A 26248-nucleotide genomic window follows, 5' to 3' on the forward strand; every position below is an offset into this window, starting at 1 on the left:
GGCCTGTGCCAATGGAGCACGTTTACAGGCTCATTCTGTGCCAGGCGGACATCTCAACTCTACCCTCTCACAATCTGATCAGTTGCTGGCTTTCCACAACCAAGAAATAGCAGGCATGTCTTAGAAACTCACCAAAGGCTTCCGCAGGCTTCTGCCTTTAGAAAAAGCTGCAAGGCTAAACTATATTCACAGTGGCCTCTAGTGGCAAATTTCCAAAATAGCATGCTAAATGGAAACTTGGCAGCTGGAGGAATCTTCTCAGAATGACCTAGATTCCCAAACTGGGGGCTAGTTCAAATCTTCCCTTAATGAATGAGCACTCCAAGTTCCAGAGGTAAAGTGATTCATCCAAGGTCACTAAAAGGCCTTACAGCCCTCGGTCCATAAACCTTGCCCACAACTGGCAAGGTTGTGGTTTCAGATGCAATTAAGTATCTTGAGTTACCTGTTTGGAAGGACAATCGGGAACCCAATTCCCAAATCAGGCCAAGCCAACCTTAGGGTGAGACCCTAACATGTTTTCTTCCCACTTTGCTTCTCTCTCATCTGTAAGAGTGTTGCTGGAAGATTCCCCTATCTTGGCATTTACCTAAAAAGTAGTAACTCACTCTTTAGGTGACAGGACTCTGAGACCACAAAGTGCTTCTTTGTAGGCAGTAAACTCCACCGCTTTACCGTGCTTTTCAATGCTCCCTCCTCCACATGTTGCAAGAATGTGGTGCCAAAAGGGGCCCCAGTGACGGCTCTGACTGGCTCGAGGATCTGGGGGTAGCAATCGTGTTTGTGTGGGGAACGCTATTTTGACATATTCTGGAGACACAATCCAAAAATACATCAGGCTGAGGACTTCCAGAGAGCTGAGTGGAAAGGCTTGGCTGCCATACCAGCTGAAGCCTGGGTTTGGAGAGTTGGGGTACAGTGATTTCTATAAGAGGATCTCAATCTTTTTCTGATGGAGAACATTTTATTTGATGCATTCAGTAATAACCTCAAAGCACTACACAAGGTGTTGGGAAGACTCACAGACAGGAGTAAGACAAAGTCCTTGTTCTCAGAGGTTAGCCCAGTGGGAGGGAGAGACTGTGAGGTGAGAGGCTGAGACAGGTCAGGCTGTGGACATGTCGAGATGAAGAGGCAGGAGAGGTGTGTGGTGGCTTCAAGGGCCACTGGTAATAACAACTAGCATTTTGGGGGTATTTTCTAAATGCCAGTTCCTGTTCTAAATACCTGTTCTAGCTCATTTAATCTTCACAATAGCCCTTGAGGTTTGGCCCATTATTCTCATTTTATAGTGGAAGAAACTAAAATACAGAGAAATTAAGAAACTTAAGTTCATGCTGCTGGTAAGTGGTGGAGCTGGGATCTGAACCCCGACAGTCAAGTTCCAGAGCTCTTTCCCTCAGTGTTATTGTTGATGCTCTTTTCCCTGCATTTTCTGTGATGTCTACTGACCACACAATCTTACCCACCCTGGTGTCCACACAGGGTATCTCAGTGCCACATACCAGGGTCTGAAGTCCATGTTGTACTGTCATGAGAACAGAACACTTTCATAAAGCTCAATCCTAGTAGCGAAAGCCAGCATCTGTTGAAGCTCATCCTGTGCCTTGAACCTCTTCACTCTTCCAAGATCACCAGGATGAGGTGGAGAGCTCTGCTCCAAGACGCAGAAGATTGGCTCATGGTCCTGACTGCCCTTGCTCCTAGGAAAATCCCCCTCCCCAGTTTCATGTTGGACAAATGTGACCTCTAGGACCTCACTACTCAAAGGGTGTTGTCTGGACCGGCAGTCACCACCTCCTGGGAGCTGGCGAGAACTGCAGACTCTGGCTGAGTGCTGAGTCAGAAGCTGCTTCCTAACAGACTCCCTCAGTGATTCCTGCATGTAGTCAAGTGTGAGAAGCCCTGGGCTAGGGCCCTTGGACCATATTCTTTATAGTCTGAGTGCCAAGCTTCTCTTATCCATCATCCCAGGGGCACCTGTTTGAAAGTCTTTTCCACTGGTTTATCTACTTCCAACTTTACGCCTTCTCCAAATGTCTAGAATCTCTTTCTCTTCCCGCATGAGAAGCAGCAGAGAGCTGTATCTCTCCTGTGCCTTGATGAGCCCTTGGTGGTCCTCCATACCTACCTTCGATAATCTGTCCAAGTTTTAAACTTATCCTTGCTTTCTCCTGATAAGCCATCCTCACTCTGACGAGATATAACAAAAATGAGCTATCCCTAGTACACCCCACTTTTATGAGACCTGTCTCAATGGTACTAATCCTGACAGGATGTAAACACTATATGACCAAAGAATTAAGCAGGATTCCTTTTAGACAAGCTTCCCTTATAAGGAAACAGGAACTTCTACAACTCTGGCTAATTGGCAGGAACTTCTACAACTCTGGCTAATTGGCAGAACCACAAATTGTGAAGCAATTCAAGCTTCACTCTTTGAGATCATATCCTCTATGAAAACTGGCACAGGCCCACATGACTGCCTTGACATGTATTTGGTGTCCCTTTCCAAAAACAAGGAACTGTGCCTGTGTGGCTCTCCTCCCAAGGCATGCAGAACCTTCTTTGCTTCAGAGTAGCCATGATATGTTTCCACCACCCCTGTGCCCTGGATGAAAGTGGAGATTTTCAGGATTACGAATCTGGGAGGTTAGTGAACAGGTACTATTCCTTGCTCTCAGAGGCAGATCCAATTATGTCCACCCAGTTCAGGCTGAAAGAAATATATTTCTATTTTTTCCAAAGTGTAGAACATTACTTTGCATACAAAAATCATCTCTGGGAAGTTACGAAGTCATTTATATAGTTTGTTGTTGGGTTTTGCTTTTTTGCTACTGAGAGAAAAGAGAAAGGTAGAGAAAGAGGTTGAAGGTAGGGAAGGCTTGGGGAACAGAACCTTGTTTGGCCATTCCATAAAGTAAATCACCATTTCCAAAATTGATAGAGTAGTAAGAAACATTAAAGTTATAATCCCCTCTTCAAGGAGCTACCAGCTTAAGGAAGCAAACACCACAACACATACTGCCCTTGGTCCCACAACAATGTACAGGTGGGCCCTCTGCAAATTCCAGGGATGGTGCAGGTCTCTTAGGACATCCACCTGGTTCACTTACAGGCAATCCCCCCGACATGGTTTGGCTCTGTATCCCCACCCAAATCTCATCTCGAATTGTAATCCTCTGTGTTGAGGGAGGGATCTGGTGGGAGGTGACTGGATCATGGGGCATTTTCCCCCTGCATGCTGTTCTCTTGATAGTGAGGGAGATCTCACGAGATCTGATGGTTTAAATATGGTGGTTTCCCCTGTGCTCACTCTCTCTCCTGCCACCTTGTAAAGAAGGTGCTTGCTTCTCCTTTGCCTTCCACCATTATTGTAAGTTTCCTGAGGTCTCCCTAGCCATGTGGAACTGTGAGTCAATTAAACCTCTCGTTTATAAATGACCCATTCTCAGGTAGTGTCTTTATAGCAATGTGAAAACGGACTAATACACCCCTTATTCAGAAATGTCAATTTCTGTGACTTAACTTCTTTCTCTGGTTCTGCCCTTTTTAAGTTACAATTGCTCTTAAGTCTACTGGAGATCCACAAGCCTAAAATGATGTGAAATCTTGAACATACGATCTCTGCAATACTACTTAAAATGACTGGGATTAAAATGACTATTGGAACCTCATAGAATATTTAGAATCAGACCACAGCAGCAATTTCAACCATCAATGGCATTTTATTTTGGAATTTTCTATGTATTACATAGGTATTAACTTCCTTCCTCTCCTACTCTTCCCCACAAAATCCAGAAAGTTATTTTTATACATAAACAACTGAACATATAAAAATCTCGGACTAATTTCTCTAAAGTCTTGGGTTAAAAGAACTTGAGCGGCGCTTCTCCTTTCTGAGAGGACTACTTCTTAAAGAGGATTCATGGTCTGTCCTTTGCTCACTACAGATTTCTCCTCTTCTCTGGGAAAAAGATGGTCAATGTTTCTGCTTCCTTTTAATAAATTAATTTCTTGATTATTATACATTATTATTCCCCACTTGACACCTTCTTAGAAACTTGATTGTTGGATGCATTTTTCATTTGGCAAAAATTCAATGTGGCTTTGCGTGGGATGTCTGAAGTGTCAGAAACAGCAGTGTTGATGTTCTGGTTTTGAGAGGGAAAATATATATAGAGATGCATACATTCCCTAGAAGAACAAATGTAAGACTGAAATAGGGTAAATAGGGTGTGCACAGAGTTAAAAGGGCTGATAGACACTACTTGGTTTGGAATTCTGTGACTGTCAACAATCAAGGACTGCAGTAGGCCAGAATACAAATCTCCTTAGGAAGAAGTTTGGTTAGGCAAAACCACTGAGAAAAGACAGTGTCTGCTACATTGTTCGAAGTATATCAGAGCAGACATGCACAAGACGCAGCATTATGAGTCACATGTAGTAAGTAGTCACCTATCGATAAACAGGGGCATTTGTGCAAATGCTCTGGCAACCTAGGCACTGGGGGAAGAGAAAAGAAGCATCCTATTAAAATGTACTTCCATCTCTAACTCTCCCAAGACCCCAGGCCTCCTAAACTTCATGATTTGCAAAGCCAAAATGAAATTTAGCATTACATGTCATTCTATGTCATCTGGAAGCTGGTCCACTGGGGCCATCTCAGAAGAGCTGCTCAAGAGGGTAGCAAGTCTACCCAGAAGGGTATGCCTTAATGATCTTCACATCATCCACAGGGCGGTCCTGGGAGTTTGTTTCTACCATTCCCACGCGATTCACCATTCCTATGCCCTGGCACACTCGGCCAAAAATGGTGTGTTTGCCGTCGAGCCACTGGGTGGGGGCGAGGGTCACAAAGAACTGGCTGCCATTGGTGTCTGGCCCCGCATTGGCCATTGCGAGAATTCCAGCCCCTGGTGGGAAAAGGGAAGAAAGGAAAGAATATAAATAACCCCACAGGTCCAGTGTAGAGCTGCTGCCCCAGTCTAGGGATGAAAAAGAAGCCAGGACTTTGTTCTGGCCTCTGTCCAGACCCGGACAACCACTCAGGGCAGGCTTTCTGCCCTGTACAAAGGCCATCACTACACTACTCTGACGACTTCATCTTCCTTGTCCTCACCTATTCCCCAGCCTTGACCCCTGATGCTCCTCACTAACTGTGGACCATGTTCCTGACTGCCCTCAAAAACCCAGCAAGGTTTCCTGTTTCTTTGAGGACACTTTTGATATCCTATGACCTTTAACAAATAGTTAGAGTCTAGAACACCCCGACCAGCACTCAGAATTGCTCAGAACTTTGTGAGAGGCGCCGCTTTCTCTAATCCACCAGGGCACTTCGTGGCGCCATGACTGGGCAGTTATCTGGCACCATGCCACGGTGTCAGGCATTCACCTTGAATCATGGCCAAAAGAGTGAGCTTTTAAAATCCCCATTCCTAACCAGTCCAGCCAAATTATACACTTACCCGTGAATTTCAAGTCAGGATGAAGTTCATCTTCAAACTGTTTGCCATAGATAGATGCACCACCTCGACCTGCCCGATTAGAAGATGATACATGAATCAGCCAGTCACACATTCTATCTCACAGCAAGAATGATGGCCCAGGGTCAAAGGATTTCTCAGAGTGGAGGAAAGGAAAAGGCAGTGACACCTACCCCACTGCTAGGCATATTGCAACTACAGAATCTAGCACTAATAGCATATTCAAATCATTGGTTTCATTCCGGTAAGACTTTCCTTTTCAAAATAATGCTATTTTTTCCTGCACATTAAAATAATACATGTTCACTATCAAAAAGGTAGAAAACATAGAACATTATCAAAAGAACACTAAAATCCCCTGTAACCTAACCATCTAGAGATAACCACCATTCATAATCTGATGTGTTAAGAGGTTTCTTGATTTTTAACATTTTTATGAGTATTTTAGACATGAGTGCCCCAAGTCCCAACCCTGTGACCACCACAGACATTGCTAATCAATCAGTATTCTTCCCTGCTCAGATAGATTTGCCTCTGAATGTTACCAATCCAGAACTCAGGCAGCCATTATTAATTAATCAGTAATAGCCCAAGAGTTGAAACCTATTTGCCACCCTTAACCTAGATGATGGAAAATAAAATTCATTTAAGTTAAAGCTATCCAGCTGAAGGAGAAATAGGGACAGTGGTAAGTGGCAACATGGCAGAAAGGGACATTACAGTAGGCAGAGTCACCGAGAGGCGAGGCAGTACATCATAGAGAGAAAACAGGGCCAGGTGTGGTGGCTCACATCTCAAATCTCAGCACTTCGGGAGGCCGAGGTGGGAGGACTGCTTGAGGCCAGGAGTTTGAGCTGGGCAACAGAGCGAGACACTGACTCCACAAATTTTTTTTTTTAAGAGATGGAGTCTCACTATGTTGCCCAGGCTGGTCTCAAACTCCTGGCATCAAGCAATCCTCCTTCCTCAGCTTCCCATGTGCTGGGATTATAGGCATGAACCACTGTACCTGACTGACAAAAAAATTTTAAAATTCAGCCAGATGTGGTGGGTGGCACATGCCTACCTAGCTCCTTGGGAGGATGAAGCAGGAGGATTGCTTTGAGCCCAGGAGTTTGAGGTTACAATGAGCTATGATCACGTCACTGTACTCCAGTCTAGGCAAGAGGCAAAACCTTGACTCTAAATAAATGAATACAGAGAAAATGAAGAAACATAGGATTGGGAATTATTTGCTAGCAGCATCATCACCAAATGTTATTTATATTATGTCCACAAGAGCAGGGTGCTGGACTGGATACCCTAAGCTCAGGCAGGTTTTGTTCTAAGAGCAAAAGGATGTAAGTTAGGCCAGGCACGGTGGCTCACACCTGTAATCCCAGCACTTTGGGAGGCCGAGGCAGGCGGATCACGAGATCAGGAGTTACAGACCAGCCTGGCCAACGTAGTGAAACCCCATCTCTACTAAAAATACAAAAAAAAATTAGCCAGGCAAGGTGGCACACACCTGTTGTCCCAGCTACTTGGGAGGCTGAGGCAGGAGAACTGCTTGAACCCAGTAGGTGGAGGCTGCAGTGAGCCGAGATCACACCATCGCACTCCAGCCTGGGCGACAGAGCAAGACTGTCTCAAAAAAAAAAAAAAAAAAAAAAAAGGATGTAAGTTAAACATAGTTTCCTCACAGGAAAACATGTCATAACAGGAGGTAACTTTCTTAACGAATACTAATCAATTATGTAGTCAATCATATGCCTTACTGAACTACATTGGTTTCTCCAAGTTGAACGGTCATGACAAAACAGCCTAGAACAAAGTAAACACTGGATTGATCAACGGGTACTCTGCTTGCCCCACAGCCCAGTGCTGGCAGCTCACTTCCTCTACTGCCTGCTATAAAAGTAGCACCAAGTCCACCCCCAAGGCCCCTGGGCATGGCTAAGGTGTTTCCATGGTAAAAATCTTTTGCTTTACCTTTTAGTCGGCTTCACCACAGGGAGCCTGTCACAGCCCCCGTTTCCTTTCCGGAAGAAAATGATGTTCTCATGCAAACAAGAATGGGGGTGAATCCTAACAGACTAGGGGAAACCTCCCACTTGGCCCAGGCTACCTATGCTTCTGGAAAAATACTGAACCATACTAAACTGTGTAAAACTCATTCCAAAAATTCCAACCTGTCAGTATACTTCCAAACAGCAATTATATAACCAATACATTCCCTCTGACTTGATCCTCCCCTTTGCTTGGTCCTTTGGCAACCACTAGAGTCAAGGTTCCTGGCTGGGGTTACCAGAGACTAGAGAGAGGGAGAGGGTGTGGGGCCAGACGCCACACAGGCCAGGCTCTGCGTGCAGGACTTGAGTGAGCAAGTTAAGGATTCAGTTCAGTAGTACACTGTCAATCTGTGGCCTGAGCCTTCAAAGTGTGATCCCTGCAACCTGAGGGCTGCCAGAACAAAACCCCCAGGGCTCTGCCCTCTAGGAATGGAAAACCATCACATAAACATCACCACAAACAAGAAGTACATTAAGGAATAGGTCGGTCAAGAGTCACAGATGGGCCGGGCGTGGTGGCTCACACCAGTAATTCCAGCACTTTGGGAGGCCGAGACAGGTGGATCATGAGGTCAGGAGTTTGAGACCAGCCTGACCAACATGGTGAAACCCCGTCTCTACTAAAAATACAAAAATTTGCCAGGCGTGGTGGCACGTGCCTGTAATCCCAGCTACTTGGGAGGCTGAGGCAGGAGAATCACTTGAACCCAGGAGGTGGAGGTTGCACTGAGCCAAGATTGTGCCACTGCACTCCAGCCTGGGCGACAGAGTGAGACTCTGTCTCAAAAAAAAAAAAAAAAAAAAGTCACAGATGAAGTGGGAATCAGAGGAGACAGGAGGAAAGAACATGGAGACCCCCTTTACTCAATAGGCAGAGTTTTCATAATATCTTACTCATAATATGTTATCTTTTCATAACCCAATTCAACTCAGTAGGGTTTGCAGCAAAATGTCAGAAAGACAAATCATTCCAATTCAAACGTTCCTCTGGGCACGTGGAATAGGTGAGAGGTGGCAGAGGTACAGAGAATGATTAAAGAGCTCTCCAGTGTAGAGCATGCTACGCAGATGTCAATTACCAGTTAGAAAGTCAACAATCTGGAAGCTTTGCAGGTTCTGTGCCTGGTCTAGCACAGACACAATGAAGATAGGCACAGACCTGTTTTCTATTTTGTGTGTGTGTGTGTGTGTGTGTTTTTGAGACGGCATCTCGCTCTGTCACCAGGCTGGAGTGCAGTAATGTGATCTTGGTTCACTGCAACTTCTGCCTCCCGAGTTCAAGCGATTCTCCTGCCTCAGCCTCCTGAGTAGCTGGGACTACAGGCGTGCACCACCACACCCAGTTAATTTTTGTATTTTTAGTAGAGACGGGGTTTCACCATGTTGGCCAGGATGGTTTCAATCTCTTGACCTCGTGATCTGCCAGCCTCGGCCTCTCAAAGTACTGAGATTACAGGCGTGAGCCACCGCGCCTGGCCAAGACCTGTTTTCTAACCTTTGATTATAGGTTAGAAAAGAACGTTCAAGATTCTTTTCTGGCCAGGTGCAAGTGGCTCACACCTGTAATCCCAACACTTTGGGAGGCTGAAGGGGGTGCATCTCTTGAGCCCAGGAGTTGAGACCAGCCTAGAAAACATGGTGAAACCTGTCTCTACAAAAATTAGCCAGGCATGGTGGTGCATGCCTGTAGTCCCAGCTATAGCTACTCAGGAGACTGAGGTAGGAGGATCACTCAAGCCCAGGAGGTTGAGGCTACAGTGAGCTGTGATTGCGCCATTGCACTCCCGTCTGTCTCCAAAAAAAAAGAGATTTTTTTCCTCTTCTGACCTCTGTCCTCTCTTGGGATCATTTATTCAATGTATTTATTTCAGACACGCAAACATACAAAGAATAATATGACCAACATCTATGACCACCTCTGCCCCCAAGAAATAAAGTATTGCAAATCCAGCTAAGACTCCATGCACACACCCCACTGCAGCCCTCCCCAGCACTCATTTTCCTAAGAGCTAACAGCTGATTCAAAGAATCACATTTTCCTCTCAGGTAACCACTAGTCTGACAAGAATTTGGCATTTCCATGCATTTTCTTCTTTACTACACATATATGTATCCCTAAAAAAAAAAAAAAGTACTGCTGTTTTGCATGTTTTTAAGTTTACATAAGTGGTATTATACTTTATATATTCTTCTGCAATTAGCTTTTTGCTCACCACTGTTTGAGAGACTCACGTACTTTGTTCCAGGCGGGTCTCTGTAGTGTTCACCTCACTGCATGACCATAATGCTCTGTCTTATCTTTTCTGGTGTTAATATTGAGGATCTTTCCAATGTTTTGGCTATTATCAACCATGCTATAAAAACTAGTTTTATACTGTCTCTGAAACACAAGTGCAAGCGCTCTCGGGGGCCAATACCTCACAGGGGATACACAGGGTCATAGTTTATTTCATCATTGCTAGATTTTTCTAAATGCCTTATTGAAAAGGATGAACCAATGTGCACCCCTCCCCGCAGCACTCTCACTCACTGCTCTAGGTCGTTCTGTCAGTCTGAGAAGTGTGAGACCTCTTGCGGTGTTTTAAGCTGCATTTCTCTGAAGTTTGGCATAATTTCATGTTCACTGGCTTATTTAGCTTGTCCCCTCTGTGAACGGCCACTCAGTGGTATGACATTTTGGAATTGATACACACAGTCATCCCTTGGTATACTCAGGGCATTGGTTCCAGGATCCCTGTGACACCAAAATCCCTGCATGCTCAAGTCGCGCTGCGGGCCCTGCAAAACCTGTATGGACCCCCATGGCTCAAATCCATGTTGGTCAAGGCTCAATTGTATATTATGGACAGTAATCCTCTGTCAGTGAATGTTTTGCAAATACCTTCTCCCAGTTAACTTTTTTCATTCTTTTAATGGGACCTTCCAGTGCACAGAACCTTTGCAGTTAAAATTCCTTAACTTCTTTATGATTTGTGTGGTTTTTTTTCCTTTTCCTTTTTTTTTTTTTTTTTTTAGACAGAGTTTTGCTCTTGTGGCCCAGGCTGGAGTCCAATGGCGCCATCTTGGCTCACCACAACCTCTGCCTCCCGGGTTCAAATGATTCTCCTGCCTCGGCCTCCCGAGTAGCTGGTATTACAGGCACTTGCCACCATGCCTGGCTAATTTTGTATTTTTAGGAGAGATGGGGTTTCACCATGTTGAGGTCAGGCTGGTCTCAAACTCCTGACCTCAGGTGATCTGCCAGCCTCGGCCTCCCAAAGTGCTGGAATTACAGGCGTGAGCCACCGTGCCCGGCCTGTGTTGTTTCTTAAAAACAAAATGCAAAAAAACCCTTTTCTTGTCCCCATGACTCCTGTAATGTCCCTTCCTCCTCCTCTTAGTCACTGTGGAAACCTGTCAAAATGATGTCTAAGGCATGCGACATGATGCAGCGTCTTACACCAAGATGACCATACTTGGTGCTACTTGTCCCTGCCTCTCCCACGCCACAGTTGATGGGATAATAGATTAACATCCAGTCCCACAGATGGGCAGTGGCTTATAAGGAGATCCAGTGGGGCACTTGACACCAGAGGGTAACTGACCAATCAAAGCCTCTCTTCTGGCAAGAGAGCCTCTAACAGACACTGTCGGTCAGCAGTCTCCTGAGCACTCCCAACCTCCTCCTCCACAGCCTGCCTCAACCTCAGAGAAAAAAAGGCAGGTGCTGACAAGTCCATTTTGCAGACAGGCGTGGCCAGATGACCCAGTTCAGACTTACTGATATAAACAGAAGTCGCTGAGTCAAGCTTCTGAGAAAGCTACAGCTTTCCTGATAAAAACAGACAAACATACTCTTTTGTCTTTCATCTACAGCTCTTTCCCCATCTTCCTTCTTTGAAAGTAGGGTGACGCCAGAACAGCAGCAGTCATCTTGCAACCATAAGACTAACAAGTTCAAGACCAAAGGCCAACACATTACGAATGAAGTGGAAAGATAGGCAAGCCCAGATCCCTGACAACTCTTCTGGGCAGGTGAAGAGATGGCAGTAACTGCTCACTTCCAGACGTTCTGTTGTGTAAGAAAAAACAGCCCATGGGATTAGGTTTTCTGTTAGTTGTAGCCAAAAGCACTGCTACTTGACACAATCACTTTGTTAATATACCAGACCGGAACAATGCCCCAGTCCTCCAAGGGGCTTTGTGGTTCTAAAGATGCGGTCTTCTCTTTCTCACTTGCCTTTGGGGTCAGAGAGATCTGGATTCCAGTTCTGCCTCCAGCAATTACTGTTTAACCTTAACCAAGACATTTTTCTCCAAGCCTCAGTTCCCCCGTCTGCAAAATGGGAGTAGCAGTAACACTTACGTCTCACAGGCTTGTTATGAGAAGTAAATGAGACAGCATATGGAAGCCATCGAATGTATAACATGAGGCAAACACACAGTAGTGTCAGTGATGAAGAGCCCCTTTAGGCAACCCGAGCATGGTCCCTGAGAAGCAGCTGCTAGTCATGATTCAAACTGCCACCTCAGGAGCCAGCCTGCCTGGGTTTATTCAGTTCCTCTGTTCTCCAATTTCCACCACTCCCTCGCTGCTTCTCACTCTTTGAGGAGAACCTTACTTCTTATTTCACTGAGAAGAAGGAATTTTCACAAGAGAACTTTCACGTGCTCTCACCACCAAAGCCCCTTTCCTTCCTACACCTCTACCCACCTCCCTTCCCTAAAACACTGTGTGAATAAACTGTCCATGACTATCCCACCACCACATACCCAAACCTCACCTTTAAAGAACTCAGCAACTACAACCTCCCCCTCTAGTAGACTAATTTTTCTCTTTCTAATGGGTCATTCCTGTCAGCATTTAAACATGTTATTGATATTTCCTATTTTAAAAAACAAAACTCTATTTCCAAGTATCCTATTTCTCTACATCCCTTCACAGAAAAACTCCTTGAAAAAGCTGTCAACACCCACTGTCTCCACTTCTCCCCATTCTCGCTGGAACATGCTCCATTCAGACTTTTGCCCCTCACTGCTCCACTGAAACTGCTCTTGTCAAGGTCGCCAGTGACCTCCACGTGGCTATACCCAGTCATCAATCCTCAGCGCTCACTTTACTTGATCCACACTCGATGTCACCCTTCTGCTTGAGCTGCTGTCTTCCCTTGGCTTCCACGGCTCCACATTCTCCTGGTGTTCCTCGCTGCTCACTGGCAGCTGCTCCTCCTGCGCCCCTCTGCTTTCACAGGTGTTACTCAGGCCTGCGCTGCTGTGTGAAGCCCTTGCCTTCCAACCCTAGCTCCCCGCCCCTTTATCTTTCACAGGTGTTAGCCCAATAAACTTCTATCTTGGTGTCTGCTTCCCAGAGGACCTAACAGAACTAACACAGCAGAACTAACACAGTTGCTATCACCCTAGTTCAAACGACAACCATCTCCAGCTTGAATAGGAATAAAATCTTCCCACTGGTCTCCTTGCTTCCAGCCTTGCCTCCCTCTTTCCCCACCCTCTATTCTTCACAAGGTAGCCAGAGGGATCCTTTTCAAACAAGCCTAATCGCAGCACTCCCCTGCTTGAAACCCTCCATCAACACTGCATCACTCTTAGAACAAAATCCACAATCCTCACCACAGCTTACAAGACCCCCCACAGTCAGGCACTCTGCTACTCTCTGAGCTCTCTCCCGCCACTCTCTCAGGTGTTCCAGGTACACTGGCCCCTGTGCCGTTTCCTGCCAGGCACACTCTGGTCTAAGGCCTCTGGCTGCTGTTCTCTTCGGAGCGCCCTTGGCCTGAACAGTCTCATGGATCACCACTTCATTTCATTCACAACTATGTTCAAATGCTCTCTCTTTGTCAGAGAGGTTTCCCTAACCACACTCACCAAACCAGCCCCTCCCTCACCCTCTAGCCTAGTGGTTCTCAACGGGGAGTGATTTTGACCCCTGGCGACAGTGGGCAATGTCTGGAGACAATTTTGGTTGTCACACTGAGTGGTTCTATCAGTATCGAGTAGGTAGAAGCCAGCGTGAAGCTAACCATCCTTCAATGTGCAGGACTGCACCCCCTCCAACAAAGAATCATCCAGCTCTAAATGTCAATAGTGCCTAGGTTGAGAAATCCTGTTCCATCCCAGCAGTACCTTCTTTTTTCCATATCATCTGCCATCCCTGACAGTTCATTATGTACTTTTTCATTCTCCGTCTCTCACCAGAATGAGAGTTCCGCAAGGGCTTTCTTATTCACTGTTACATCCCCAGCTTTTAGAAGAGTGCCTGGCCTACAGAAGGAGTCTAATAGGTATTTGCTAAATGAATTAACAATCAAAATAAATAAAAGTCACATTCGTTGGAGCTCCCACTTTGTGTCAAGCCCATGCTAACCACTGTACCAACATCAGCTCATTTACTACTCACAGCCAGCCTAGGAGGTGTGTGTAACCACACTCTAGACAGGTGAGCTGGCTCAGCAGGGTAACGCAACTCCTTTACATTTAGTAAGTGTTCATGTGAAGCACAAGGCAAGCCCAAGCTCCACAGTCCTGCTCTCCACCCTGCACCACACTGGCTTGCCATAGTCCACAGCTGGACGAAATTTCCTCAGATATGTCTTACCCCAGCTGGGTTCAAGAGTCCCAAATGGTCCCTGAGTCATGCTCAATCAAATCTGAGCTCCTCTGTCTAGGAGTCTCCATTAACTGGCCCCCTAACTGCTCTTTACTGTCCCTAAACAGGCGGTTCGGAGATCTATAAATTTGGTAGGGGCCTTAGAATCACATTTGATGCATTTGTTCTAGGCGTGGAGAGGTGGCTGGGTGATGTCACAAGAGCCAGTCTGGAGTGGAAGATGTGACACCTGGGGTTGTGGGCTCCCTCCCTGCCCCTGCCTCTGTCACTCCTGCCCTGTACCCACTCTTCTTCCTAAATCCAAAATGCCTTCCCTCTACTTCCCAAGACCCATCTCGCATATGCCTCCTTCCTATCCTAATCTCACTCCATTGTACTCTTCCCCTTATTATGAATTACTCCAACCTATATTATACACATAATCCACATCATACTATCATACATTTGCATATTTATATTACCCCATTCTAGTTGTTTCTTATAATGAATAGTTTGTTTCCTGGCAGGGCAGGGAACTGCAAGGAAAAAGAAAATGCCTTGGCTTTTAATGCTTAAGTGCTTCTCATAGGCCTTAGAATAGCACAGGATACCCAGCAGACTCTTGGCAAATACTCATCAAATGAATAAAATTAACAGAGCTTGCTGTTCAACACGTTAAATTTCAGGTGTTCCTGGGGCTACTAAGAGGAGAGATGAAATCAAAGTGAGAGTGACGCACAGGATAATCAGCATATAATTAATCACAGCAATCACAGCAGCTGGTGAGCACTGTGAGGCCAAGTGCAGAGCAGGAAGAGCTAAAGGAAGAGCTTGCCAGGATGTTATGTCTTACAGAGAGGAGAGAAGGTTAGTAGAAACAGATAAAAGACACTCAGAGGGCTGAGGAAAGAGCCTCTATAGTTATTATAATATGGGAAAGTTGAAGGTAGAAAAATGGTTTAAAATGAAACGAAGCAGGAAGTCAAAGGGTATTTGAACTGACAAAGCATCTGGCAAAGATGTATTACAAGAAAGCATGTGGAAACAATGGTTCCACAGTAGTCAGACTGAGGAATGGAAGTGGTACATCAACTTGCTGAAGAGCCCAGGATGTCATTTGCTGCCCATCTGAGATGTTTAGCAAAAAACGCGTCACCTAATCAGCTAGAAAATATGAACTAGTGACCCAGGAGAGCCTAACTCCTGTTTGCCTTCCACCACAGACATGCCAGTGGGCTGCTCAATCATTCATTATACTTGAGGCTGGGTGCAGTTATTTGAAGATCTTTTGAGTGATTCAATTTCATTAACATTACACCATGGAAATGTGACATTATGAAGGATCATGAACCAACTACAGAAATATAGAAAAGCTCTGGCATGAGCAACTCACACCTGAGTCACTTCCAATACTTGTACCCTAATCATGGACTCTCGGTTCACTGGTATTAAGAATTAAAATTTATTTCATAACAACATGACGGGGAGAGAGGAAGAAGACAGGAAAGAAGTACATAGACATATCGATGGAACCCTTTCAGACAAAGAAAGTAGAATGAAGCAGGACTAGACTCTGCCTCCCTGTTGTGCTGAACCCCTATCGACTCCAATGGGGATGGCACCAGGTTTAATAGGCCGAAGAGACCTAATGCCAGCAAATGAGACATGGGGTTTTATTGGGGACTTACATACAGGGGAGAGAGTCCAGTGGCGGCGGGCTGGACGGGAGAACCACAATGGCTTGCAAAAAGCATGCAGTTTACATAGCATTTCCACTTAGCACCTTCTCCCTAACAATCTCCACCTGGCAAACTTCACTCAACCCAAAACTCGTGGCCTCAACCTGTGTGCGGCCCATGTTTCAAAGGACAAGCCAGGGGTTCAGATGTCCCTTTATAGACAAGGAAGGAACCTCCAGGTTGGCTACTCCTGGATTCCGTAGCTCAGAACACACATTCAGATGCGTCTGCCATACAGGGTCATTCTAAGGGTATCCTTCAGTTATTGCTATCAGGCACGTTTACCACATGCTCCCAACACCCAGTAAAGTGAAGACACAAAAATTAAAAATTAAAAAGCCAAAAGTTCACCAGCATCAACCAAATAAGGGAAACAAACATGCTAAAATTGTAAAAAGAGTCAGCCAAGAGGAAAAAATAGAAAATTCTTCCACCTGTATTCCCTGAAACTAGTAACCAGGAAAGAAATGTCATGCTGAGATTCTCATAAATACCCTCCAATTGTGAGAAGCCAACAGGGGAGTGGGTGAGCAGCTCTGAAAAAGTTAAGGAAAGCCCTTGAGGGCAGAAGTCCATGCATATCACAGATGCTCGGGAGTGGCAGGGCAGGCAAGCAGGGCAGGCCACCTTCCAGGGTGCTGGGCCATCCTTGAGGACTACCCAGATCCTGGAGTGGTGACAGAGGGACACCACTGGCTGGTGGAGGGGGCTCTGGGACAAGACTTTAATGGAGTCTGGGAAGACAGAACAGAGGCTAGCCCTCCCACAAGGGGCTCACTCAGCATGAGGTGAGCTCCAGTTCTCTCCTGCACCTCTTCAGGGTAGAATAGAATAGAGAGAAAGCAACCTAACATTTGAAGTGGGGAAGACAACCAGTTCCACGTAAGTGGGGAGAATGACAAGGAGACTCCACTTACACTGTATCTGAGCAAGTAAAAGGTGGGGATAATGTAGGTGCTGACATCAAGCATGGATAAGATGAAAACAAATGGCATGGAAACTAGGCAAACATACCACAACCAACAGAAGGACAGAAAGAAGGAGGGGGGGAAGGAAAAGAAAACCCAGGAACTCAGCCTGGGAGAAAGTGGCTTCTCCATGGCTATCTCAAGCTATGGATGATTCCAGAGAAGTAAAAATCTAATATAACAAAAGCTCAAAGACAAGATAATATACCACAGAATAAGATGAAAAGATTGCAGAGCGAAGGAAACAAATTTAGATTCAAATGGCACCCGTAATGAGCTAGTAGATAAACTAGAGCAGTAAAGAACAAAATAGACATGACTGAAAATTGAGTAAGGCATAGAGTAAAGGTCTGAAATTATTTTAGTGAATACAGGGAAAAAAGAAAAAAAAAATCCTATCACACAATCAAAAGAAATGTGATAAATATGGAAGGCAAAGGTGATGAAACAAATAACTAATTTCCTGAAATAGAAAATCCAGTAAGTGTAACAGAGAAAATATTCAGAAATAGAAATCAAAAAATTATCCCTGATTTGAAGGAAGGAGTAAATCTGGCCTCAGTATTCTCCAAAACCATATTCAAAAACCAGAAGGCAGTCAGGCATGATGGCTAATGCCTATAATCCCAACACTTTGGGTGGCCGAAGCAGGAGGGACACTTAGGCCCAGGAGTTTGAGACCAGCCTCAGCAACACAGTGAGACCTCAACTCTATAAAAAATTTAAAAATTAGCAAGGTATGGTGGTGAATGCCTGTAGTCCTAGCTACCTGGGAGGCTGATGTGGGAGAAATGCTTGATCCCAGGGGATGGAGATTACAGTAAGCCATGATTGTACCACTGTACTCGAGCCCGGGCCTGGGTGACAGAGCAAAACTCTATCTCCAAAAAAACCAAACAACAACAAAAACAAACAACAATAAAAAACCAAACCAGAAGGCAATTGATCGAAATATCTAAAAAGATCTCAGTATACCCAGTTACGGTCTTTTTTTCTTCCTTTTAAACACTTTTATTTTAATTAATTTATGTATTTAGAGATAGGGTCTCACTTTGTCACTCAGGCTGGAGTGCAGTGGGCAAAATCATGGCTCACTGCAATCTCAACCTCCCAGGTTCAAGTGATCCTCCCACCTCAGTCTTCCAAGTAGCTAGGATTACAGGCATATGCCACCATGCCCGGCTAATTTTTTGTTTTTTGTAGAGATGGGGTCTCACTATGTTGCCCAGGCTGGTCTTGAACTCCTGAACTCAAGTGATCCTCCCACCTCAGCCTCCAAAGTGCTGGGATTACAGGTGTGAGCCACCACACCTGGCCTAAAAAATTTATTTTAAAAAAGGAATTTATCTCTTACAGTTGTAGAGGCTGAGAAGTCCAAGGTCAAGAGGCCACATGTGGTGAGAGCCTTCTTGCTGGTGGGGACTCTGTGAAGTCCCAAGGCGGCACAGTGTATCGCACAGTGAGGGGGCTGAGCATGACAGCATGCTATCTCTTTTCACGTATAAAAGTAACAGGCAGAAATTCTCAAACATAAATGAGCTTAAAAATACAACACATTCCAGCTCTAATAATAAAAAACCACTGGACAATTGTGATCCTTGAGCATTCTGAAACAAAACACAAAAAACCACCAGACAAGAAATCCTGCCCTCCAGCACTTGCGAAGGTGAAAGTGAAGTAAGTTGTGAACACGAAATACACTGAAATGTAGGACCCACACTGTAGCTGAAGGAATGATGAGTGCAGAACAGATAATAATAAGACTAATAACAAAAATTAAGGTCGGGGAAAGATAAGAATGGGTAGAAATTTAAGTACTAATTGCCTCATCTTTCACTGTAGGAAGTCAAATATTCTATTCTCTATATATGAAATTAAATGTAGTATGTTCTGCTTTAAAAACAATAGCATATATAATATATCCTATTTTTTGAAACTATTTCCATTTATCTTGTTATCCTTTAAACCAGACATCTGAAAAGAAACACGTCTAGAATGATGGGCACCAAAAGTTAACACTGTTCCTTTCTGAAAGGTGGGATATTGAGGGATTAGTTAATGATGGTTAGAAATCTTTAGGAGCTATGCTTATGAATGATTTTTCCCCTTTTCTCTGTTTTCTTATATATTCTGTATTTTGAAATGCATCCATATACATTAAAACAAAAAACAAAAAAACACCTGAATGCTTCTGGCCATAGTTTAGATAAATCATGAGACAATTGAGAATGACAAAAAAGAACAAGACTGAGAAAAGACTCTGCCACAGAGAAAACCAAACTTGTTTAAAGGCAAACGAGCAGATATTAGCAGAGAAAAAGCAGACTGAGAAGCAAGGGCCCTTGAAATGAGTAAGTGTTCCACCAGTTCACTAATAAACCCCATCTAAATGCCAGTAACTCCCAAATTAATACCTCCATACCAGGTCTTTCCCTGAACCCCATATTCCTATCCAACTACTTACTCACGAGCATAGTTGGCCCTCCCTACATGTGGATTCTACATTCATGGATTCAACTAACCACGATAGAAAATATCAAGCATCTGTACCGAACATGTATAGAACTATTTTTCTTGTCATTACTCCCCAAACAATACAGTACAACTATTTACATAGTGGTCACATCTTGCCCCTACATCTATTCTCTAAACAGCAGCTAGAGTGATCCTTTTATTTATTTATTTATTTATTTATTTATTTATTTGAGAGGGAGTCTTGATCTGTCACCCAGGCTGGACTGCAGTAGTACGAGCTTTGCTCACTGCAACCTCCATCTCCTGGGTTCAAGCAATTCTCCTGCCTCAGCCTCCCGAGTAGCTGAGATTACAGGTGCCCACCACCCTGCCTGGCTAATTTTTGTGTTTTAGTAAACACAGCATTTCACCATGTTGGTCAGGCTGGTCTTGAACTCCTGACCTCAAATGATGCAACCGCCTCGGGCTCCCAAAGAGCTGGGATTACAGGCGTGAGTCACTGTGCCCAGCCTAGAGTGATCCTTTTAAAGCATAGATCAGATCACAGCATTCCTTTGCTCAAAACTCTCCAAAGGCTCAGATCTTACTCAGAGTAAAACCCAGTCTCTACCACGCCCTGTAAAGTATCATACCTTATGATTTCCAGCACAGGTTTCTGCCTCAGGGCCTCTGTGTTTGCTCTTCCCTCCATCCAAAATGTTTTCCCCCGAGTTACAAGGTTCACTTTCTTACTTCTTTCAGATCTCTTCTCCAATAATGTCAGAGAGGAGTTCCTTGACTTTTCTACTAAAATTCCATCCCCACACCCTTTTCCTGCTTTATAGAGAGCAAGAATTCTGTCTCTTTCTTTATAGGTATCTCCCTAGAGCTTAAAAAAGTATCTGACACAAAACAGACACTCATTTGTTAAATGAATGAATCGATAAAAGAACCCAGGATTTTATTATTCTCAAAATATTATAAAGTCTTTCCTTTTTATTGATCAGACTACTTGCATCAATATAATTCAGACAAATATTATTTGTTCTTAGTAAGCAGTACATGTAAGTTACGAAAATCTCTACCAAGCCTAGGAATAAAGGTTGGTTTCTGGTCAATTCCACACATGTGTGTTTGATGAAGGAAGGAGCTGTCACCAGAATCAACCAACACAGACCTTAGTCAGTGGAAAAGAGAGCTCTGGCTGCCTTATCGCCTATTTATGAGACTTCAGAAACTAATGTTGGCTTTAGAAAAAAAAAGACAAAAAGGGAAAAAAAAAAAAAAGAAAACATAAACTAATGTTGGCTTAACTGTACCTGTCCCTGTTGGGTCACCTCCTTGGATCATGAAGTCTTTGATAATTCTGTGGAATTTTGTGCCATTGTAGTAACCTCGACGAGCCAACTCAGCAAAGTTCTTACAGGTCTTTGGAGCATGCTTCCAGTACAGCTCCAGCACAATGATTCCCATGCTGCAGAGGGAGAGGACAACAGCTCCAGTAAAGAACAAGGTCAAGGCAGACAGGAATATTATGGGACTGCTCCAGGACTCTTGATTTTCAAGCTTGTAAGTCATGAAATTGTGATAACCACTGGATTTCATGCTCAGCAAAGGAAAACACCACAATGCAAGTAATATAAACACCAATTATCTTTTTTGAGTAAAACATGCAGGTGTTCTGGGTACTTCTTTTCAGCAAAATTACAAGCATGGAGAACTCAAAATTCTAATACTCTCTCTATATATATATATCTGATTATCTGAAACCATATAACCAACCTCTAAATTAGGAAAAAAATTATTACACTTAATTTTTAATTTTTTTAAAAAAGAGACATTAAAATATCAGGAGTTCATATTTATTTAGAAGTTTCTGGGTGGGGGTAGGGACTGGGTAGATGGAAAATAGGAAGATGTTTAATGAATACCTTTTAAAAACTTTTGTATTTTTGATCCAAGTAAATATATTACCTATTCAAAAAATTTTAATAAAAGGTACAGTTTGTGTTTGTTTGGGAGAGAGTATAACAAAGGCAAAACCTGATAACTTTGAATCTTTGCACCTACCCAATAGGATGAGTGTTTTTTCCTCCCCAGTACTACTAAAAGATAAGGAAGAGGCAAGAGAAAGGACAGGTGCCTTCCCCTCTACTCCAACACATACCTAGACTTTAAGCTCCAAGGATGTGACAATTTTTTTTTTTTTTTTTTTGAGAAAGGGTCTCCTCTGTCACCCAGGTTACAGTGCAGTGGCACAATCTCAGCTAATCGCAACCTCCGCCTCCCGGGCTCAAGTGATCCCCTCACCTCAGCCTCCTGAGTAGCTGGGACTACAGGCACGCATCACCAAGCTCAGCTAATTTTTTGTATTTTTTTGTAGAGATGGGGTTTTGCCATGTTCCCCAGGCTTGTCTTGAACTCCTGGGCTCAAGCAATCTACCTGCCTTGGCCTCCCAAAGTGCTGGATTACAGATGTGAGTTATGGCACCAGGCCAGATGTGAGAACTGAGTCAACTCTGTATCTCTGTATAGTCTGAATGCCCAGCGACTTGCACAGTGTAAACACTCTATTAGTATATGAGGAATGTGCTAGAAAATAGCTAACAGCCTTCCTGCCTGCAATTCATCTTTCACACTGCTCCCATTCAACACAGACCAACAGTTACTCTGTGCGTGGCACTATGTTAGGCACTGTTTCCCTCATGAAGCTTACATTCTGGTGGATATTTTCAACATACAGGAAGTAGCCATTTGGAAAGACAATCAGGAAGTACATATACAATTCTGAAATGTGCATACCTCAGCAATTTCAACTTCCAAGTATCCTCTAGGAAAATATACAAAACTGCCTAAGGATACAATATGTGCAAGGATATTCATCTCAGTATTTGTCATAGCCAAAAAAAAAAAAAGGAAGCAACTTAAATGTCCTTGAAATAGGAAATACCTAAAATATCAACTATTCATCCTATGGGCAGCTAGCTGAATTACTGAGTGAAAGAAAACCAAGTTACAGAAAAAACATACATAGAGTATGATCATATGATCCCATTTTTTTATGTTAAAAAAACATAAAAGAGAGGTTTATGTGTACATAGAAAAAGGTCTGGACAATTATCCAACAAACCGTTGATAGTGTTTTCAGGAAGGAGGTGGCTTTCACTTCTTACTCTGTATGTCCACATTGCTTGGATTTAGCAATTTATTTTGCAACTTTAAAAAATACCAACAGGAGAATTCAGAAACTACAGGTTGGAGCCTGAAGATGTAGAATTTTACCATATAAGAAGGTGGGGAAGATGGCCAGGGAGCATGAACAGCATGAGCAAATACAGAGAGGACTGACAGAACTCTGCTTTGGCTGAAAGCAGCAATGGGCAAGAACAGAAAAGCAGAGGACCTTAGCTGGTCCCTGGCCGCTGAAGGGGGAATGGCAGGTAGACAAGGGCCAGATGAAAAAAATCACCTTGAATGTCAGGATTAATAAATTTTTACTTTATACTGTTATAGCAGCAAGACGTTATTAAAGGTTTTTGAGCAGGATCCCTTCCTTGTCCTATTTTGTAAAGATCACTTTGAGCTTTTTCCAAAGAGGCAATGGAATGAATAGAGCTAAAGAACTTGCAAGGTGAGACGGGCACACCAGGCTCCAAACGAGGTTCTTCCAGTTACTAGCTGTGTGGCTTTGGTCAAGGCTTTAATCTGTAAATTGTGGCGTTTCCTCCTGCTAATATTGAAAGGGAGAAAGTAAATGATTTGGGTTGCTAAGATTAAACTAAATGAGATGACATACAGCGGGGCATGGCGCTAGCAGGCTGGTTACCACATCACTCTTTGATAGTGGGGAAAATGTGCTTCTTCCTGTATTTTATTGGAATTTGTTTCTACAACTGTACTACTTATCACGTAATGTTTACATGTCTGTCTCTTTCATTATACCGTAAGCCCCTAAAGGCAGGGCTGTGTGTTTTTTATCTACCGCTATCTCCTCAGAATTCATATCCTATGTGCCTGGCTTGCGGACTCATTACACGCTTGTTGAATGAATGAATGAATGAATGAATGAATGAATGAACAAATGAATGAATGAGTGGACTGGAGGAAGGAGGACAATCAGGCAGCTCAGCAGAAGACCGCGCGGAGCTTGGACGCGGGCGATGGCGGTCCCCTCTCAACCCTCTGGGGGCCGTCTCGGCCGCTGCTCCACGCCCCTCCACGTGGAGGCCGGCCTCCCGGAGGAACGCGCCAGGAACGGAGACCCGTGGTGAGGCCCGGGCTCCGTATCTCCTCTGCCAGCCCCAGAGGCCCGAACCCCCTCACCTGGTCTCCAAGTAAACGTTGGGTGGCTGCCAGGAATCTGGGGGAATTGCCGCCATAGCGAAGCCGGCGGCGGAATGCTTCTCTAGCAATTGCTACTTCCGGCGTCGATTAGCTGGGGACCCGCCGCTGCTGCACCCTTCCGGTCCCCGCCGTTCAACCCTTTCGATACCAGGATTTGGGTGGCCAGGACGAGGAAGAGGACGGTCCCTTCTTCCAATGCCGGGAAGCTGAGGTGGGAGGCGAGAAGAAGCTGGGCGCGAGAACAGAGAAAAATGCAAACTTCATTCGCGGTGGTCTCCAAGTGGCGCCATTCTGGGCGATCTGATTGGTTCGTTTAGGCATGGAAGGCGGGAACAACCAGAAAAGCTAGGCTCTGGTTGGAGTTATGTCCTAACATTAAATTCGAAGAATTTCTTAGTCTCACAATTGGGCAGGGACGGGAAGGGGAGGCAGAGAATGAAAGGGAACAGTTTAGAGATGCCAGTAAAGAATTTTTGTAAGGCGCTGTACGATGTACACAGTGCTTGCACTTTCTTATCTCATCTACTCCACAAAACAATTCTGTAAGTAGATAGTATTATTCCCATTTTTCAGATCTGAAAACAGACTCGGCAGTTAAATACTTGTTTTTCCATAGGCGTAAAGCAAATCTGAGCCTGCAGAATCCAAAGACAAGGAGTCTGAGGAGAAGAGAGAGGGAAGGGGCAGGAAGAAAATGGGAGATAAAGAAAGGAAGAGACAGGAGAAAGCAGGACAAAGCAAGAACAAGGCTTAACATCATTGGTCGGGATAGATGGTACCTGAAAGTTGTTAGGAGGGTTTGCGCAGGGCCCGAGGAAGAGAAGCAAATTAGAGGAGCTATAATGTTTGGAGGGAAGACAAGAATGAAATAGAGTAACTAAACTTATGCTGTAAATGCTTTGCACACCACTTAATAATGATGGTTGAATGTTTACTATGTGCCAGGCATCAAGCTAAGCATTTTATTGCGTATTTTCACGCTTAATCTTCAAAACCCCACAAGGTAGATATTACTATTCCCATTTTACTTTGAGGAAGCTGAGCCTTACAGATTAAATAACTTGCTTAAAGTACTACAGCTGGTGCACTTGTGCTCTTAACGACAGTTCAACTGTAGTGTCCCTAATTGTCAACAAGGAATAAGGATGTACAAGGTTGTAAAGATAAACTAGACAGCTCCTTGAGAGAGAGCTGGGCATCCTTCATCTTTGTGCTCTTCTTGCACAGTACTGAGCATAGGGTGCTCAGCTTTTGTTGAATGAATAATGAACGGAACACTACATTTTAAACTGATAAATGCTAAAGTATAATTTTTACACCTCCTGCAATCTGAAGTTCATGCCCACCTTGTGGCCCTTGAACTGGATGAAAAAGTCTTAATCCTTGGTCTGTTTAGTCTGTTGTTAATTTGAGTTGCCCTTCTCTGGACTTTATGTAGTTCCTTACTGTATATCCTGGGAGGCATGTGCCATTCCCAGGCTCCAATGTCTGAATATTGAAAAGCCACCCAGGATCATGATCACTTTCTTCCTAAATCTTTTACTGCAGCTCCTACCAGTCACTTGGCACTGAGGAGACAGAGATGAGTCTCACACACACAGTGCCCTGCCCTAAAGAAACTCACATTCTAGGAGAGATAGGCAAATAAATACGTAGCTAAAGGAGCGTGGAATGAGGACTGTAATAAGAAGCACACAGTAAGTTGGGTGCAGTGGCTCACACCTGTAATCCGGCACTTTGGGAGGCCGAGGCGGGCAGATCATCTGAGGTCAGGAGTTCAAGACCACCCTGACCAACATGGTGAAACCCTGTCTCTACTAAAAATACAAAATAAGCTGGGCATGGTGGTGCATGCCTGTAATCCCTGCTACTTGGGAGGCTGAGGCAGGAGAATCACTTGAACACGGGAGGAGGAGGCTGCAGTGAGCAGAGATTTTGCCATTGCATTCCACCCTGGACAACAAGAGTGAAACTCCGTCTCAAAAAAAAAAAAAAAGAGAGAAAGAAACACACAGTTTTCCCTGAGCTCTGGTTACTCCAGAGTAGGTTTGGACAGTCAAAAATTTCCCCTGGAGTGATAGCCTGGGTTGAGATCCAGAAAATAAATTGGAGTTAGCCAGAAGCCACGAGGGGTCAAATCAAATCACGAAATAAAATGTCTCCAATTCCTCAGAAGCCCCCCTACCAATCACTACCCATTCCTTCCTCCCAAAGGGTAAACCACTTTCTGCCTTCTAATATCATAGATTGGTTTTCCCTGTTTTTGAATTTTATATAAATGGAGTTATAAAGTACGTATTTTTTTGTGCCTGGCTTCCTTTCCTTAGCAATATGTTTGTGAGATATATTTATGTTGTATGTATTGGCCATTTTTCATTTTTCCTTGCTGTGTAGTATTCTGTTGTACAAACGTACCACAATGTATAATGGTGCTGTGATGGATATTTGTGTATGTATCTTAGTGCACTTGTGCATGAATTTTTGGGAGTATATACCTAGAAGCAGAATTGCTGGGTCATAGGTAACATGTATAATTTAGTAGTTAACACTAGACTGTTCCAAAGTGACTATAGATTTTTTTTTTTTTTTTTTTTTTTTTTTTTTGAGACACAGTCTCACT

The 26248-nt window shown here is 44.1% G+C and overlaps 1 protein-coding gene across 1 annotated transcript; it reads right to left on the reverse strand.

Annotated features, from left to right (window-relative positions):
- Nucleotides 1–3708: 3708 nt before the first annotated feature.
- Nucleotides 3709–24043, reverse strand: PPIL1 (peptidylprolyl isomerase like 1). The gene is made up of 4 exons (XM_007972769.3): nucleotides 23608–24043; nucleotides 20604–20758; nucleotides 5469–5537; nucleotides 3709–4916 (listed from the first exon to the last, which is right to left on the reverse strand). The coding sequence occupies exons 1-4, from the start codon at nucleotides 23661–23663 to the stop codon at nucleotides 4696–4698; spliced, it is 501 nt and encodes a 166-aa protein (XP_007970960.1). The 5' UTR covers nucleotides 23664–24043; the 3' UTR covers nucleotides 3709–4695.
- Nucleotides 24044–26248: the final 2205 nt, after the last annotated feature.

The sequence above is a fragment of the Chlorocebus sabaeus genome, chromosome 17 (genome assembly GCF_047675955.1).
Source record: "Chlorocebus sabaeus isolate Y175 chromosome 17, mChlSab1.0.hap1, whole genome shotgun sequence".
Classification (NCBI taxonomy): Eukaryota; Metazoa; Chordata; class Mammalia; order Primates; family Cercopithecidae; genus Chlorocebus; species Chlorocebus sabaeus.

Bases quoted from the DNA above. Each gene is read 5' to 3' on its own strand.
- PPIL1 (XM_007972769.3), bottom strand. From the start codon at position 23,663: ATGGCGGCAATTCCCCCAGATTCCTGGCAGCCACCCAACGTTTACTTG. The intron at 20,759-23,607 runs GTGAGGGGGTTC...CTCCCTCTGCAG, and splicing joins AACGTTTACTTGGAGACCAG to CATGGGAATCATTGTGCTGG. The intron at 5,538-20,603 runs GTACAGTTAAGC...CTAATCGGGCAG, and splicing joins AGGTGACCCAACAGGGACAG to GTCGAGGTGGTGCATCTATC.